The sequence below is a fragment of the Silene latifolia genome, chromosome 2 (genome assembly GCF_048544455.1).
Source record: "Silene latifolia isolate original U9 population chromosome 2, ASM4854445v1, whole genome shotgun sequence".
NCBI classification, from domain to species: domain Eukaryota; kingdom Viridiplantae; phylum Streptophyta; class Magnoliopsida; order Caryophyllales; family Caryophyllaceae; genus Silene; species Silene latifolia.
In genome coordinates this window covers 187,055,186-187,072,305 of record NC_133527.1, presented here as the reverse complement: position 1 = coordinate 187,072,305, position 17,120 = coordinate 187,055,186, and the positions used below count along the sequence as shown (strand labels likewise).

At 37.2% G+C, this 17,120-nt stretch overlaps 1 protein-coding gene across 1 annotated transcript; it reads left to right on the top strand.

Moving 5' to 3' along the window:
* The first annotated feature begins 4,356 nt into the window (after nucleotides 1-4,356).
* LOC141643831 (CLP protease regulatory subunit CLPX2, mitochondrial-like) lies at nucleotides 4,357-15,906 on the top strand. Its single transcript, XM_074453152.1, has 15 exons — nucleotides 4,357-5,301; nucleotides 6,621-6,682; nucleotides 6,771-6,871; nucleotides 6,998-7,077; nucleotides 7,805-7,855; nucleotides 9,232-9,306; nucleotides 11,435-11,512; nucleotides 12,977-13,036; nucleotides 13,368-13,438; nucleotides 13,517-13,616; nucleotides 13,808-13,912; nucleotides 14,303-14,365; nucleotides 14,454-14,576; nucleotides 15,196-15,348; nucleotides 15,728-15,906. The coding sequence occupies exons 1-15, from the start codon at nucleotides 4,462-4,464 to the stop codon at nucleotides 15,800-15,802; spliced, it is 2,037 nt and encodes a 678-aa protein (XP_074309253.1). The 5' UTR covers nucleotides 4,357-4,461; the 3' UTR covers nucleotides 15,803-15,906.
* Nucleotides 15,907-17,120: the final 1,214 nt, after the last annotated feature.

Genomic DNA, 17,120 nt, shown 5'->3' with positions numbered 1-17,120 from the left:
ATACGGACTCACCCGAAGGTATGAAAACTTGCTCCCTAACCGACTCATATACCCTCAAACCCAACTGCTTTACATGACTCGAAGACACAAACGACAGAGAAGCCCCCGAATCAAACAAAACAAACGTAGGAACGCCATTAACAAGAAATGTACCGGTGATAACGTGCTCATCCTCCTCAGCGCTTTCTTGTCCACCATGAACAGACTTGCCACTTGTCTTCCGCCCACCTCCCGGACAAGATCTTGGCGATGCGGTCGGCTTAGCACCCGACCCTTGATTGTTGTTGTTGTTCATCGGTGTCTTCGATAAGAATTACCGCCGTTGCGGTTGCCTCCACTCTCGGTAGCTCGACCTCCACGGTTTGGCCATGCTCCACTGGTCCATTGCTCGCAAAGCTCGTGCGGGTCTCGAAAAGATCCTGCGCTCGTGCACTCATGTCTCTTGTGGCCTACGCCACCACAACCGAAGCAGGTCACTCCCCAGCTATTGCTCACACTCCCACGGCCTCTCCCAAAGGAAGTTCCAACACTAAACCCGGATATTTTGTGAGAGGAAATGGTATCCGTCACAAGCTTGTGACGGATATCGCCGTCTTCAATGAGATTTTGTGAAATATGAACAAACAAGGTCATATCCCACCTTCTTCTCTCAATGCTTGCCTTTTTAACTTGTCCCACACTACTTGTGGCTACTAGCTCCCTCACACAAGGCTCCTTCTCTATGGTCCGGTAGGGGCCTATCCCAAAGGTCAAAGAACAAGAACAATCCAAGAGCTACAAAGTGACAAAATTCGAGCATCTGATAACGTTATCTCATTTTTTTAGTTAATTAGGTAGAATGCTTGACTTGACAGCGTTTTATTAGTCTTCATTTGAGAGATATCTATTACTCCGTAATATGATACAAAGTATATATAACTTACCGAATTAGAAAACCATCGTTGATACAAATGATATAAGTTTGTCTGATTTTATGACTAATATATATATTATCGTAATGGGATAAATGTTAGCTGATAAAGTCACAAAAAGTGGTATTTATGGTCTGCGTTCGAATCCCTGCCAGCAACATATACCTCGTAATTCCCTTTACACCATAAAGAAATCTTTATCGAAGAGGTCTTATATATAGGATCAAAAATCTTACTCGCATATCACATATACTCTTATGTTGAATCGAATAATTAATGTCCTATTTTCTGTCAACATTTACTCAATTGCCTATTTTCTCTGGTAAAAGACAGAAAGTTTTCAAGGTCGGCTACTAATGTAAATGCCTATTTTATGAGGTAAAAGATAGAAAGTTTTCAAGGTCGGCTACTAATGTAAATGCCTATTTATGAGGTAAAAGACAGAAAGTTTTCAAGGTCGGCTACTAATGTAAATGCGAGCAAATCCAACAACCACTTTTCACCAGACAATCATGTATAGAGATGAAATTCGAACCAAGGATGTGATTTTTCAGATAAGAGTAGAGATTTTCCATGAATGTGGTTCGATCCTTCCTACTTTCTATTTTAAGTGGAATTTGGCTTTTAAGACAAGTCACTTCCCTAATAAGGTGGAGATCAATGAAAACAAAAGTTCAATAATGTCATGAAATTGTTGGTCATATGAAAATTATGGTACGCACTTCTACATTGTCTTCAAAAGGATATAATATGAATAATATGCATGATGTGCTTTTGAAAGACTCTTTAAAAAGTTAATTGAGAAGTGGATTTAACACATAAAAACAAGACAATGAACATAGGCTTCTATTATTATGCTCCTATACTATGAATTCTTAATGATGGTAAAGTGAGTATCACTATATTGTCATTTGTCACCTTACCTGCCGAAGTTGACAAATTTTAAGCTCCAGATATATTCGTTATAAGCTTACGACGAGTCAAGTATTGTCCATGTGGCTAGATAAGACAAAACAGATTGATACTCTATAGGCACTTTGCCTTTGTCTTATCTATATCCACATGGGTAGTACTTGACCTATCACAAGCTTGCGACGGATATATATGCATAATCGATCATATAATGCATCATTAGTTACTGGAACTTCTATAAAAGGTGTTATATGAGGGTCAAATGGTAGATCATAGCAACGCTATTCTTTGCTTGGTTGGTGTGACGACAATAATTTTATGAAGGCCAAACAACCAAATTGGTTAAAAAAAGTGGATGGTGCTTGGCAAATCGGTAAAAAAATTATAACTTGTGACAAATTGGTAAAAAAAAGTTAAAAATTGACAAATTAACCAAAAAACTAGTACCTTATTTAATCCGCTATTCCTAGAACTAACTTTGAACTAACTACCCTTGCCCTAAGTTGTAGCGGATGTAGACTTCTAGGACAAGGTCGCAAATTTTTTCATGAAATTATTTTCCATCTTAATAACATTTTAATTTTTCGATTTTTTTTCTTAAGAAATTATCTTCCATCTTTCCAAATTAACTCTTATTTCATCTTCATTCAGTTCAATTCAGCTCAATTCAGTTCAGTTTAGCTCAATCAAGTACAACTCAGTTCAGCTCCGCACCTATTAGTCGAAAAGAACAGACTTTAGTTTAGTTCAGTTCAACTTCATTAAATTTAGTTTAGTTTAGCTCTTATCAGCCGAAAAGAACAAGACCTTACTCTATTTCTATTTTACTTTAACTCGATTTGTAATTATTTATTAAATTATTTTCCGAATTAAATCGCTATTGTTCGTAATTAGTAGTCCATTAAATCGATTAGCTTAATTGATTTGTTTCTTTTTTTTTTTTTTGAAGGAAGATTTGTTTCTTGATTAAGTTCAATTGGTTTGCTTGTTTTTTTGTTTATTTGGTTCGTTAATTCGATTAATTTTACTTTGTTAATTTGATTAATTTGGTTCGTTAAATGAATAGATTTGAGAGATGTTGACTTAAAACATAAGATTGGTAAAGCTATCTATTGCACTTATATTATCGACGACATAAATAACGTTGACGGTGAATAGTAGCTCCTATAAAAATTGATTAAGAGGGCTGCACGGCCCGTTTTTTAGCCTCTATACTGGTTGCATAACCTGGCCTTGTTTATCCATTGTTAATTTGTTATGCTCAAGCACTTGCCATAAGGCCCATAAACAAAGCCTTTGTTGTTTGTCACAATTGAATCTAATACACAAATTATTGAGTAAGACCATTCTCTACATAAGACTAACCCAATATGAAAAGGCCCAATAAAATTAATTGATAAATATATAATAAAATATTTTATTTTAATAACCTAATATTTTATATTGATAACTTACATATCTAAATGCGTCAGTATTCATCATAAGATGTAAAAATTATCAAAATAGAGTTAGAATATAAATAAAATAAAATTTTGGGCTATAATCCTCCTGGGCCAGTCCTATAAAAAAGTTGTTGAATCTAAATAATAGAACGCTTATACACCACATTCAACTAGGCCGGTCACCATTTTTTTTGTGGACTTAAGATCAGACCGAACCTTACAATTCGAGTCGGACCAATTTGTCAGTCTGGTTTACTTTATGAGCAACCCTTCATGTTTCCAAAGAGGTTTGCTTTGTCGTTTCTGCTATGATTACGAGGCTATGCTCTACTCATGCTATTTGGATTGGATTGAATGGCAGACGAAACTAAACTTGATAATATTGATGGCCTGATAAGTCGCTAACCCTACTTGTACCTAACCAGAACACTCAATTTGAACACCCGAGTATCACTTGTAACCCAAATTGACCCGATCCAATATGTCTGACTCGAAAGTTTTTATTTTATTTTATTTTTATTTTTTTTGGTGCGATGACTCGAAAGTTTATTATTAGACATCGATTACTATCTCTAAATAATTTAATAATAACGTATTTGAAAAATATCCAAATCCACTCAATCTAATCCAAATACTCCGCAAATCTATAATATTTCGATTTGATTCAAACTAACCCGACCTTACCCGACCTGATTAAACCGTTTTGCCATAGATGAAAGTAGGGTGAACAAAAAGTGGTCCGGACCGGCAAATCGGACCGATTGGTCCGGTCCGGTCCAAACCGGATACATACCGGTCCGGTCTCCGGGTCCCAAAAAATATGGTGACAGGTCTCCGGTCCGGTCCACATTAAAAAATAAAACTAAATTTGCCTTATAAATTAGTACCGGTCCTGTCCAAACCCGGAAAAACCCGGACCTAAAGGGTTTCGGTCCGGTCCGGTCCGGGTCCCCTTCTAACCGGTCCGGTCCGTGGTCTTGGAATATGTGGTTATCCGGTCCGCGGGTTTATCCGGTCCGGTTTTGGACCCGTGAACACCCCTAGATGAAAGTATGTAACCCAAAAAGGATAGACTATGGGCGGGCATGTCCGCATGTCAATATCATGTTTGATACCATTTCCAGTTCGTTAAGCTAGTACACTGATTTGAGTTAAACTGTTGACTGCAAACCCTAAACCTCTCCTCACAATCCGCCATGTCCGTACTTCTCCGGCGAGCTCACCACCTCAACCACCTCCGCATCCTCACTTCAATCTCCCGCCATTTCTCCTCCTCCGTCATCCCCAAACCTATCTCCTCAGTTCGCTCCCAATTCCCGCCATTTTTCAAATTAGGGTTAGGGTTTGGGTTTCGACGGAAATGGGAAGGAAGTTCCGATAATTACGATCAAATCAAAGCAACGGTAAATTGTCCTCGATGTTCTAAACAAATGAGCGTCTTATTCTCCAATCGTCCGTTATCGATTACGCCGAACGAAGTCGGAGTTTACCAGGCGCTTAATATTTGTCCTCATTGTAGAACCGCGTTTTATTTCCGACCGTCTAAATTGACGCCGTTACAAGGGAGTTTCTTTGAGATTGGGAAAATTGGGGGAAAAACCGGCGGTGGAGGCGGCGGCGGCGGCGGCGGCGGAGGTGAGAAGATGATGATGGAGGGGAACTTTGCTAGTGAAGGTTGTTTTAGTAGTAGTGGTAATGGTGATGATGATGATGATGATGATGAAAGTGGTGATGATATTGCGAATAAGGTTTCGATGTGGCAGAAGTTGAGGTCGTATGTGAAGGATCTTCCCCCGACAACGGGGGAGGAGGCGGGGGCGGGAGCGGGAGAGGGAAAGGAGAGGGAAGGGGAGAATTATTGGGCTGCCACGAACGTCAAGTGTGGGAATGCGGTTAGGGATGAGGTGAAGGGAGGTAGTGGGGAGGGGGAGAAGGGTGGATGGGGTGGCGCGAATTTAGGGAAGGATTTTCCGACACCTAAGGAGATTTGTCGAGGACTTGATGATTTTGTTATTGGGCAGGAACGAGCTAAGAAGGTTAGGATTTGCTGGTTTATGATGAAGGCAAATTTATGATTTGATAGTGTGATTAATGTGCTAGTTTGGTGTGTGGATTCATAGTTTTTCTTATGTGCAAATGTGTTCGTTTGTATGATTTGTGTTTTGGTTGTTTTGTTTGTGTTCGTATGCGCTTTAGTTTGGGTGCTTTTTCGAGTGTGAGATGGAATGGTGATGTTTACACTAGTTGTCTAGTTTTACATGATAAAGCTATCATTTCCGTGGAATTTAGTGAGAAAGCCCGTCTTCACCTGAAAAATTGATGGAGAAGATGTATGAATTCTGAGAGCTTAGAATCTAGACTTAGCATATAATATGCCGTAGTAACTGAAAGGAATATGACTCTGGACTGTCTTTAATATCCCGTCTTTCATTGCAGCTATAGTATAGGTTGCATGAACAGCATGGACTTTTCCTTGGTGTCTGTAATATATTGTAACTATATTTCATCTATTGAAGTATGCTCTGGAATATTTGATGGCATTATCCAAATTTGTTGCTTAAGAACATAAATTGGCAGAAAAGGGTTGGAGTGAATCTAGAGCAAAAAGCTGGCCGTCTAGGGAAGAATGAAATTCTTATGGAGTGAAAATGCTGCTTGGGACATAGCTTGTTGGTGTCTCTCTTCTAAGTTACATGTTACTCCCTCCGTTCCGGTAATTTGTTTACCGTTGCTTTTGGCACAACGACCTAGGAAAGAGGAGGGGACCATTTGTGGTTATTTTTATTGGATGACAAGTGGATAATAATGGATGTGGTAGATCAAATTACCCATTATCCTAATCCTAATATTAAAAGGTAAACAAATGAACGAGGCACCAAAAAAAGGAACAGAGAAACAAATGACTGGGACGGAGGGAGTATATGTCTAAGGAATATTTTTACATGTAAGTTGAAATGGAGGAACAAGATGTTTGATAATCAATAGTTGGGTCTTGGTGAGTTGTTTCTTAAGTCCACTTGATTTACTTTCTCCTATATTTTGTTAGACTGAAGATTAGCTTCAATATGCTCATACTTTCTTGTGGCAAACAATTTCTCCGGTTAATCTCCCCGGCATGCTTGAACAACTTCTAGTGCGTATACCATGCTGAGGAATATCATTCAATGGAACTGCTCAGGCAATAAAAATATGCAATTTTTTAGAAAGATGGTGCATTAGCTGTATAGAATAACATCACTTTTCTATGTGGAAGATTATATTTAACTGACTTTTATTGTTGGCTCTGTTGAATATACGCATTTCCATTTTTGATGGCTGGCTAACTATTCTGTTTATGCTGTCCATTTTGTTACAGGTACTTTCCGTGGCAGTCTACAATCACTACAAGAGGGTATATTGTGCTTCCCAGGATAAGAAGTTAGTTCACTACAACTTCTATTTTTCAACTAGATTATCAAAGACTTATTACTCAAGGTTTTCAAACTTACTGATGGGTGTATATCAGGTCAGGTACAGATTTAGGTCGTATTAAGGTTAAACAAGATGATTTGGATTTTGTTGAACTGGATAAAAGCAATGTCTTATTGATGGGTCCAACTGGTTGTGGTATGGTCCAGAATCTCTTGTTTTGATGGTTAAGTTGAAGCTTCGTTTGTTTATTTGTCTCTCAAGTTTTTTGAGGATAAAGCATTTCTCTCTGATATATGTGTACATGTGTGTCTGTAAGGACAGGGAAGACATTACTTGCTAAAACAATGGCCCGCTTGGTGAATGTGCCTTTCGTCATTGCAGATGCAACAACATTAACTCAGGCAAGTGGTGATTAAGTCTTTCCCCTTAGACTCACATAACTATGAGGAAATTTGAAGAAACAGTAACTCTGATTCGCTGAAAGCTTCCTCTTTTTTCCCTTTTAGCTGATTCTCTTAAAACTTCCAAATGGCCATCTTAAAAAGCTTCATTTGCTTCCTAACCTAAATTTGTACATCGCACCCCACACCTCCTTTTCCTTCTCTCTCATACCTTGCAATTTGCGGGAGCCATTGAGGCTATGGGGTAATGTTGTTGTTGTTTCAATAGTTAATCATTTTTATGAAATGGTCATTTCTTGTTAATTTAAATTTTTTTATCTTTGTCTCCTTCAAAGTGCTTATTATTCCTCTTGTGTTTACCTACATATTTTATTTGGCAATTCTCAACTGATCATGCCTTAACTTTGAAGAGCAAAATTTCTGCAAGAACCACCTTTTTTTCTTGCTTTTTCGTCTGCAATGCTTAGCGATCATGTTAGAATTAGTCCAATTAGACAATTTGGAATTTTGAGATCATTGGTGCTAAGTTTATTGGTGTCCTTTTCTGAAGTTAGCATGTTCTTTATGTGCTCTATGCAAACTTATGCTTTGTAACATCTTGGAATTGTTTTTATCAATTTGTAGTTTACATCATTTCTTGTTCTATGTATCTGCAAATAGCGAGGTGTCACGTTTCTTTTACTTATGTGTTTGAATATCTCTGAAGTAGATTTTGTTTTTATTGTAGGCTGGCTACGTTGGAGAAGATGTGGAGTCGATATTATATAAGCTGTTAATGGTAAGTTGCATAGAAAGGTGTTCATTACTCATCATCTAATACTCCCTAGTAGTCCCTCCTATCCATTCAAAACTACCCATTTGACGTTCCATGGTCTATAAGAGGATACTTTGACCAAGTGTTTCTCCACTTAAATATTACTCCATACTTTTTTGTGTTGAAATTATGATATTCTGAGACCTTTTTTTTTTTTATAACATATGTAAGTATGTCAGTCTTATTCCATATTTCCAATGGAGCCAAAGATTCATTACTCTTTGGTTCTGGATTATGATGGAATAAAGCAAAATGGCTCACTAAGGTGGCTGCGCTTCTTTCTCTTGTGAAGTAGTGGTCCTTCGATGCAGTTCTCGACGCAATTTCCATCTTGGGTCATTCGGAAACAGCCTCTTTGTGTTGCTAACACAAGGGTAAGGCTGCGTACATCCGACCCCCCCTTACCCCGCAATTTGCGGGAGCCATTGAGGCACTGGGGTAATGTTGTTGTTGTTGTATGTAAGTATGTCAGTCTTATATTTTTTTTTTTACCAAGTATAATCAAGGTTAGTATTTTACAAGTTTGACTTCAAGTAGTGAATGGGTAGTTTGAAATGGATGGGACATGGGAGAGTGTATTCACAAACTGTCTTAGGGCGGTAGGGCCGTCGTGTTTTTGTCCCACATGTTGATTGTTTAAGAGCAAATTATTATTAGTAGTATACTAGTATATTTGTAATGTTTAAGATGGAATCTTAGGTTCATGGAGCTTCTTTCAAGGTTCATGGAGCTGAATAACACTAAATCGTGCTTAGACTGTGGTTATATGTTCCTCGCATTGCGCATGCATTTGCTTTTGATGTTGAATTTTTCATTTGAGTATTTTATCGTATGCATGCTGAAGAAAGCTTAACCCAACTTAGGGTTTCAAACTTCCAGGTTTTCCAAGTTTTCACCAAATTTCTGACTCATGACTGTAAACTCTAGTAGTTGCCCATACTGTAAAGTGAAACGAAAATGTCAGTGAAGTGATCAATTATTTGAATTATGAGACGAATGCACTGACTTCTGATGCTGTTCCAGCTTAAGTATTTGGTTACACACGTGTACTTTTTTTGTTAGTGTTGATAGTTTTGCTTTGTATGAGTGTTTTTCCCTTTTTCTTTTTAACGTAATTATATATTCTTTTTAAATTTAAACTGTACCTAATTGGGTATAGCAATTGCCTCTGAGCTGGTTGATTTATAGCGGCTTTGCATTACCATCACGATCCATTAATGTGATACAAGCATTTCCGAAATAAGTTATCTTAAAGTACTAGCATTTTCTCCGAGTCTGTGTGTGCTTCATGTTCAGTCTATTGACTTGTGCTATTGAGGTTCAACTTGATCTGGATGTAGGCTGCTGAGTTTAATGTGGAAGCAGCTCAACAAGGGATTGTCTATATTGATGAAGTGGATAAGATCACAAAGAAGGTAATTAATGCTCTTTCTGGTAATTTCTGGTATATAATACTCGTATTGTTATTTAGCTAGCTGGCTTACAACAATCCTTAAGAAGCATGGTAAAATTGTTTATATTTGATGTATCCATTAATTGGCTTTGATATCGTCAAGGTTGGACTCAATTACCCTCAAAGTATCTCAACTAAAAACATTGGCAACTGTCCTCATTGCTTTAGTTGAAGTTGGACAGACTGTCCATGAGAATGGACAAAAGCTTGAGAAAAGCAAAAATAGAATTACGCACTCTACCTCTGTTAGGAACTCGGCTAGGAAAATTGTTGCCAGACAAGATGTCTTGCTTCAACACAGCTGATCAGTATAGCTGACTGTCTGGGATATTCTGGTTTTCTGCCAAGCTGCATCCTCATGACCTCAGAGAAAACTTTTGACTTCCAAATTCCAATTAAACTGGAAAATGTGCTTTACCTTTGTCTTTAAGTAGAGAGGTAGAGTACTGTATTACTGAAGGCAAGGTGAATCAGATATAAAAGAGAGTAATGTACACAAAGAATGTAAGAGGTTGCTCCCCTGCCCAAGGTTCTTCTGTGTTTTTATTTAGTTCTCTTTTCTTTGCTTTACTATTGACCAAGTGAGCAAACAAGAACAATACCAGGGTTGAGGGTTGGTATAACTGATTCGAATGTATTTGGCACATATTGGTTGATGTAGAAATGACTTTTTTTTTTTTTTGAGCGAATGTTAGTCAAAGGTAGAGGTGACCATTAGCGGGATTGTAAGATTCTTATGGACATGGTCTGGACCAACATGACAAGGTGGTATGTCATGGCTCGACCGCTTTGTAGGGGCCTATATTTGTGTGCTTAGCTGCCCTTTTCCGATGGTCCAGGCAGTCTATAGGCTAACGCGCTCTTAATGTATTTTCAATACATTGAATCAAAATGAAGATTTACACTTCTTAATACCTAATTATTGTTAAAAATAAAGATAGATATATTCACATAGTTACTCATCGCAGCACGCTATTTACTCGATGCAGTACTTTTTTGACATAGTTTTTTATCCGCTAACCCTGGCTTAAAAAAATTCAATTTTTTCTCCTATCAAACCCTAAACAAAACTCTTCTCTAATTTATCATCCCTATTCAATTATGGATCTTAATTTTAGTTATTGTAAAACAAATATTTTGATTCATTACTAGTATTGAATTACTAAATTATTGTTTTAAACTTCTTTTTTTGAGTTGGATTGATTTTTTGTCAACAAAAATCAGGGTTTGAAGAAACTATAACAATTGGGGGATTTGTCAATTGTTGTGATTATTTGAAGATATTATTACGATTGGGGGATTTGTCATTTGGCAGTGATTATTGGCACTTGACCGCTTACCTTCACTACTTGTAGGAATTTGGAGATGCCAAATAATTGTTGTGAGTGTAGAAATTTGACTAGCACCACAATCTTATAATAATGTGGTATCTCATGAGCACTTGACTAAGTGGCAAACTATTGCTGTGAGTTGTTGTGGTGGAGGGGGTGTTCGTTGGGGGCTGGGCGGGAGTGGATGAGGGAGGGTGCGAGTCATGTGACTATGCGAGTGTACTGTATTGAGCAAATAGTAGAGAAGTAAAGGAGTTTTTCGGAAGAGGGAAAATGAGAGGGGCATGATTGTAAAAAGCGTACAGTACTGAGTAAAATCCTTACTGCAATTCTGCAATGAGCAACACCCATTATTAATTTATCTTAACTTTTATAAAACAATTTGTTCTCACTTAAAAACAAAATTTAAAGATGTGCTTATGAGAGTCCCAGGAACTTCTTTCCATTTTACTATTACCTTGATAATTAACATATTGTTTTTATCTATTGGTTTTACAATTTGACGCTGACCTATGAAACATGGTTTTTGTATGATAACGGACATAAAAGATTTTACTTTAAATGTGCAATCCTGTGCGCTTTTCAAGGTGTCCAAGCTATAAAACAGGCTGATGGGATGGTCCTCATGGGTGGGACTGCCCATGAATAACTCTCCATATATTTCGTTGTGCTCTGTATATCGTTTAGTCAGTAAGTTCACTGGGTTGTGATTGGTAGCATGTTGATGTCACATATCTCTCTGATTCAATAATTTCCCAGGATGAGAGCTCAAACGTTGGAAGAGATGTATCTGGTGAGGGTGTTCAACAGGCGCTGCTGAAGATGCTAGAAGGGACTGTAAGTTCACTATTTCTTGAACGACCATGTTACGACCATGTTATACTTCATCTTTTATTTTTATTTTTATTTTTATTTTTTATTTTTATTTATTTTTTTATCCTCTCGTATGCATAGTGCGTGATAGAATCTCTGTGTATCGGTGGTGAGTACTTTCCGCTTAGAAATTTTTACATACAGATTGCTGGGCGTTAGAGATACAGCTACCTTCTCTGCTTATTTAAAAAACACGCAAGTGATTCTGTTTCTGGCTTCTAATCTGGAACTGATAGTGTTTTCTGGCATTCCCACTAGTTACAAATCACCTCCATCCCATAATAATCTTCCTAGTTTGACTTGCACAATCTTCAAGACACAACTTTGACTCGGTATTTTTCCATTTATATTCATATTTTTTCATTCAAAAAAATATTTATGAACGACTTTGTTATGATGAATGTAAATATTTTATTATCATGTTGTACTTTTTATTATTTTAACACTTAATTATGGCCAAAGTTATTAAACTTTGACCTCAAAAATCAAACTAGGAAGATTATAATGGGATGGAGGGAGTATTAGGTAGTAAGGATGCGTGTGTTGTGCATATTTACTTTAGACGTTTAATTTGGAGAGTTATTTGTTGTGGGTTGTGTTGCTCTGAGCCTCTGACACGTCGTTTAGCTCAGGCTCAAGATACTTTTTGTTGTCGAGTTTGTTTCTAAGCTCTTTGTTTGTGCTAGGGCAACATGTTTTGTTATGATATAGGAGGTTGCTGTTTGATTGATTCTAGTCGGTGAGGACAAACATGTGTAAACTTCTTGCGAAGTGTGTAATTAAAAAGTTGTTTGGCTAGGTGAAGTATAGGAAAGTCAGTACTCTTTTTAGAATAGAACTTATAGAAGTGATTTTATTTTTACTTCCACTTCTTGCACTAGGTTTTCCAAACGGTCTCAGTTACTTTCCTGTGAAGTTGTTACTGCTTCTAATTGCTACATTATGAGAACTGCTATTTTGCAAATTGATCTCAGTAACTACTCAATATGACCATGATTTACATATTATAGACTTGATCACATTAGCTCCTACTTTACTGATCGAAATACAGTGTGGAGTCTATATAAAGACTTTGCCAGTTAGTTTATTGCCTTCAGTACACAATTCTGGATGCAATGTTCTTCGTTTATCGTTACCCCTCTGCTGGCCCTCAGATTGAGGGTTTGTGTTAAGAAATTTCATCTGGAAATATGCGTCATGTACATTATCTATTACTAAGTTTGAGCATCATCCATTCTTTCTCTTTTTTCTTTCTGGTTGTTGTTCTTGTGCTTTTGTGTGTAGTTCTGCTGCGAGGTTTAAGGTTTTAAGGTTTAATCTGTTTAATTAACTAGCAGGACTATATGCTTCACGTACCGATGAGATCTACTTGATAGAATGATCTGCATCTTTTTTGATCTCCTCTGTCCTTATTCTTTTCAATTTCAGGTCGTAAATGTCCCTGACAAGGGAGGAGCTCGGAAGAATCCTCGTAGTGATAGCATCCAGGTATTCTGAAAGCTACTGATGCTTTCCAACAATTACTGTGGTGTGTGTTATAGATTTATAACCAAGTAATTTGTCAGTAGACTTTTGTAAGATTGGCTTCTGTGGGTAATTCACCAAATTTTCTTAGAACCTGTCATGGCATCTTAGCAAGTTATTGCCTATTATCTAGGATGTCTATATCAGACTCGTGTACTCAGATATCATCTTAGTATTTTAGAATATCTATATGCAGAATCTTCTATTATCTGGAATGTCTGGTACATTAGAGTACCCTCATAGTGTGTATCATAGGTTACTCTTTTTAGCTTTCATATTTGTTGTTGGTTCACAGATCAACACTAAGGATATCCTATTCATATGTGGTGGAGCATTTGTTGACCTGGAAAAAACAATTTCGGAAAGGTATTTTAAATTCCTGTATTCTTCCCCTCTGCGCTTCTTAAGATTGGATTATGGAAGCTATCATTGTTGTTTTTTCAGACGTCATGATTCATCAATAGGTTTTGGAGCTCCAGTTCGGGCTAACATGAGATCTGGTGGCTTTACCAGTGCTGTAGTGGCATCCTCGTTATTGGAATCGGTCTGAACCAAATCTTCAACCAAAGAAATTATCCAAAGTTGTTCCATCACTTTTGTGTCATAATTTGAGGTTTTCTCATATCTGATTCTGCTGATGGTGGTTTGATCCACGGATCATCCACCTTTTGGAAGGATTAGACCTGAGCATTTATTGACTATTTAGCTTATTTGCATATTGCATCTGAGATGTAGGTAGAAAGCAGTGATCTTATTGCGTATGGTCTCATACCTGAGTTTGTTGGAAGGTTTCCAGTATTAGTGAGTTTGTCAGCATTGACTGAGGATCAACTTGTTCAGGTATCTAATTCTCGTGTGTTTTTTTTAACTCTTTTGACCAAGCTCGAATCAAGCCAAGTCATCTTTTTTTGGTTTCTTCACAAGCTATATGGAAACCCCTCTGATCTCTGGTCCTCATTATAAAAGGCTTCTGCCAATTGTCTGAAGCTGCTTTAGAGATCAAAGAGGTAAAAAATACCTTGTTTCCAAGGATGCGGAACAAATATTTTGTCCATTTTTGTAACATAGAACTTTGGAATTGGGGATTTTACCTACTAACCTAGTAATGACCCATTAGCCAGCTTTCTTTATTAAGGGCTCCTACATTTCTGGTTTTGTGCAAGGATCTAGTTTCATGCTTTACGAGTTCAAAGGATAACAGAGCAGGTTCTTTTTGTTCTCTTTCTTTAGGTACTTACAGAGCCAAAGAATGCTCTTTCTAAACAGTATAAGAAGTTGTTTAGCATGAACGATGTAAGTTGACAATCTTCTTTATTCTGTTGAGGTTTCCTCATCTATTAAGTTTTTAGTTTGCAAAATCTAATTTTCATATGCTTCATAGGTCAAATTTCATATTACCGATAAAGCTTTGAGATCAATTGCAAGGAAAGCAACGGTGAAAAGTACGGGTGCTCGTGGCCTTAGATCAATCTTGGAGTCTATTTTAACTGATGCTATGTTTGAGGTATGTTGATGCCAATTCAAACTAACCTTAAAGATCTCATATTTTTCTATTTGTTTAATCTTTAATCTGATATCAACATAAAATTACTTCTATATGTCTAAACGATCTCTCCTATAAGCACCTTTTAAGGGAGGGGAATTCATGTGCAGCCTTGTAGTTTATTTGAATGTATATATTTGAATATAGATATTTAATACTCCGTACTCTGAAAGAACGTATTTGTAGATGCACTGTTACCTTGTTTGACGATCCACAAGTTTTGACCCCTTAGGATATTATATTTTCTCCATTTTTAGGCATAAAACCCCAGACTGTGACACCTTGCGGTTGCGTAACTATATAATAATATGTGTAATCTACTACGCTTCATAGTTCATATAATGTGCCAACTCGTGCCCTACAATCGAGACTCGTCACTTGCACCTGGCTATATGTCATTACTCATTATATATGAACTTGAAAATTGGATACAGTAGCCAAGTCCGACTCTTAAACACATACCAGTACTGGATACTTCAACTAAGTCTGGGTAAACATAGGTTAGTTTTCGTAGATGCATTTGGCTGTAAAAGCAGCCTGGGATTGGTTTGTATTCACATTTTGCTTACTATTTTACTAGGTACCAGATATCAAGACTGGAAAGGATAGGGTAGATGCAGTAGTGATTGATGAAGCAGAAGGGTCAGTTGCAGGAAGTGGACTGACAGCTAATATTCTCCGTGGTGACCATGCATTTAACCAATTTATAAACGAATCAAAGCTCTGTCAGACGGTAATATGCCTTTTACTGTTCTGTAACTCTCTTGTTTGTCATGCCTTTCTCTTAAACACTGTTTTCTGTAGGAATATTTACTCTCAATAATCTCAAGTTTAATAATTTGAAGTTGTGGCATCTTCCCTAATTAATCCCAAGTTCGCATCTCTTATTCTGATTTTGCCCCATTGTTACCACCTCGTCGGTGGTTGGAGTGCAAAATCCGATCAAGCGAAGCAAATTTGAAATTAATTTGGGAAGTTGGGATTAGTAAAAGAAAACTTTCAAAACTCGAGATTTTTCTGAACAATTATTTTTTTTCTTTATGTAAACTGATTATTTTGCTTCTCAATTATAATATCTAACTCTGATGTTGGAAAATTTGTATCATCCACAGGGAGGACCTGAGACACGAAATTTAGAATCACCAGAAAGCGATTTTGGGCTCTCAAGCAGAGCCATAAGCTTGTAAGTTTTTGTTAATTATCATGTAAATTATCTTATACTGTTATACATTAGACGAATCATTTGTAGTGGGGTATTTCTTTGAAGGCATTTGTAATCTTCCTTTTTTTATCTCCACTCTTAATTTTATCTCCTAGTATCCTGGATACCATTCGAATTTGGTTTCTGATTTTTCCTCGCGGAAGAAAATTTGCAGGTGAAAAATGTTTTTTCTTCTTCCCAACAGATATTCGAACCTTAGGTTTAGTCTATTATGGTATACTTAAAAACAAGGTATTATACTTGAAGCAGTGGCATTGCTAATTTTATTGCGGAATTAAGCCCAGGGAATTGGAGGGTACCATAAGTTGGGGCAATCTCTTTACGAAGCACTAATTATTGTTTTAGCACTCGGTAGAATTTAGAAAACCCGTGAAATGCCTCAATTTGTATCACTCAATTATTTAGGGAATTAGACTACATGAACTGATTTCATATCATAAATAAAAATGTTCAGTATCTTGTAAAAAAACTTCCATACAAGCAATTTGCACTTTGATTATCTCACCCATACCAAATTTAATAGGTCTTACTTAAGATGGATATACCCGTCTTAAGTATAAAACGGTTTAAATACTACCCCACTTGCATGGACCAGAATGTGTACCAAATTTGCCAACATTACATCATCTGAGCATTGATTACAACGATTATTTTCTGCAAGGTGACACTGTAGAAAGTAAAAGCAAATTCAAGGCGGCCCAAATACGATGACGGCGGGTCCGGACTCTTGAGAGTATACAATCATGGCCTACACATCACGCTCTTAAATTTATCGTAAAATTGACATAATTTAAGTAAATTTTATTGATAAAATTAAATACTTTTAAAAATAACGAGATCAAACGAGCTTCTTAGCGTGCTCGTGCTCTGTCTCAGGCCCGAACTCGAGTTTCGTTTGATCGATCACGAGTCGAGCTTTGACCAAGTCGATTCCAAGGGATTGTCAAGCGGGCACTTCTCCTTATTACAACCCTAGATACGAGGAGTTGTTTTGGAATAGAAGTAGGAATAGTTTTAAGGTTAATTTATTTTAGGAAAATTACATCTCTATAAATATACTCCATACTTCTTTATTCGAGTTATCAAATTTTCCATAGCACTAAAGAATGGTTAGACGACGAAGCCCGCCATGGTCAGGCCTCCCTCAAGAGCTTCTAACCACAATAGCCAACTACGTTTACCTTACCTCAGATCCCATCTCCGTCCTCAGTTTTCGCTCTGTCTGTCGTTCATGGCGATTCTCATGCCCTAACAATTCCTCCATTCTTTCTCCGCTCTTACCT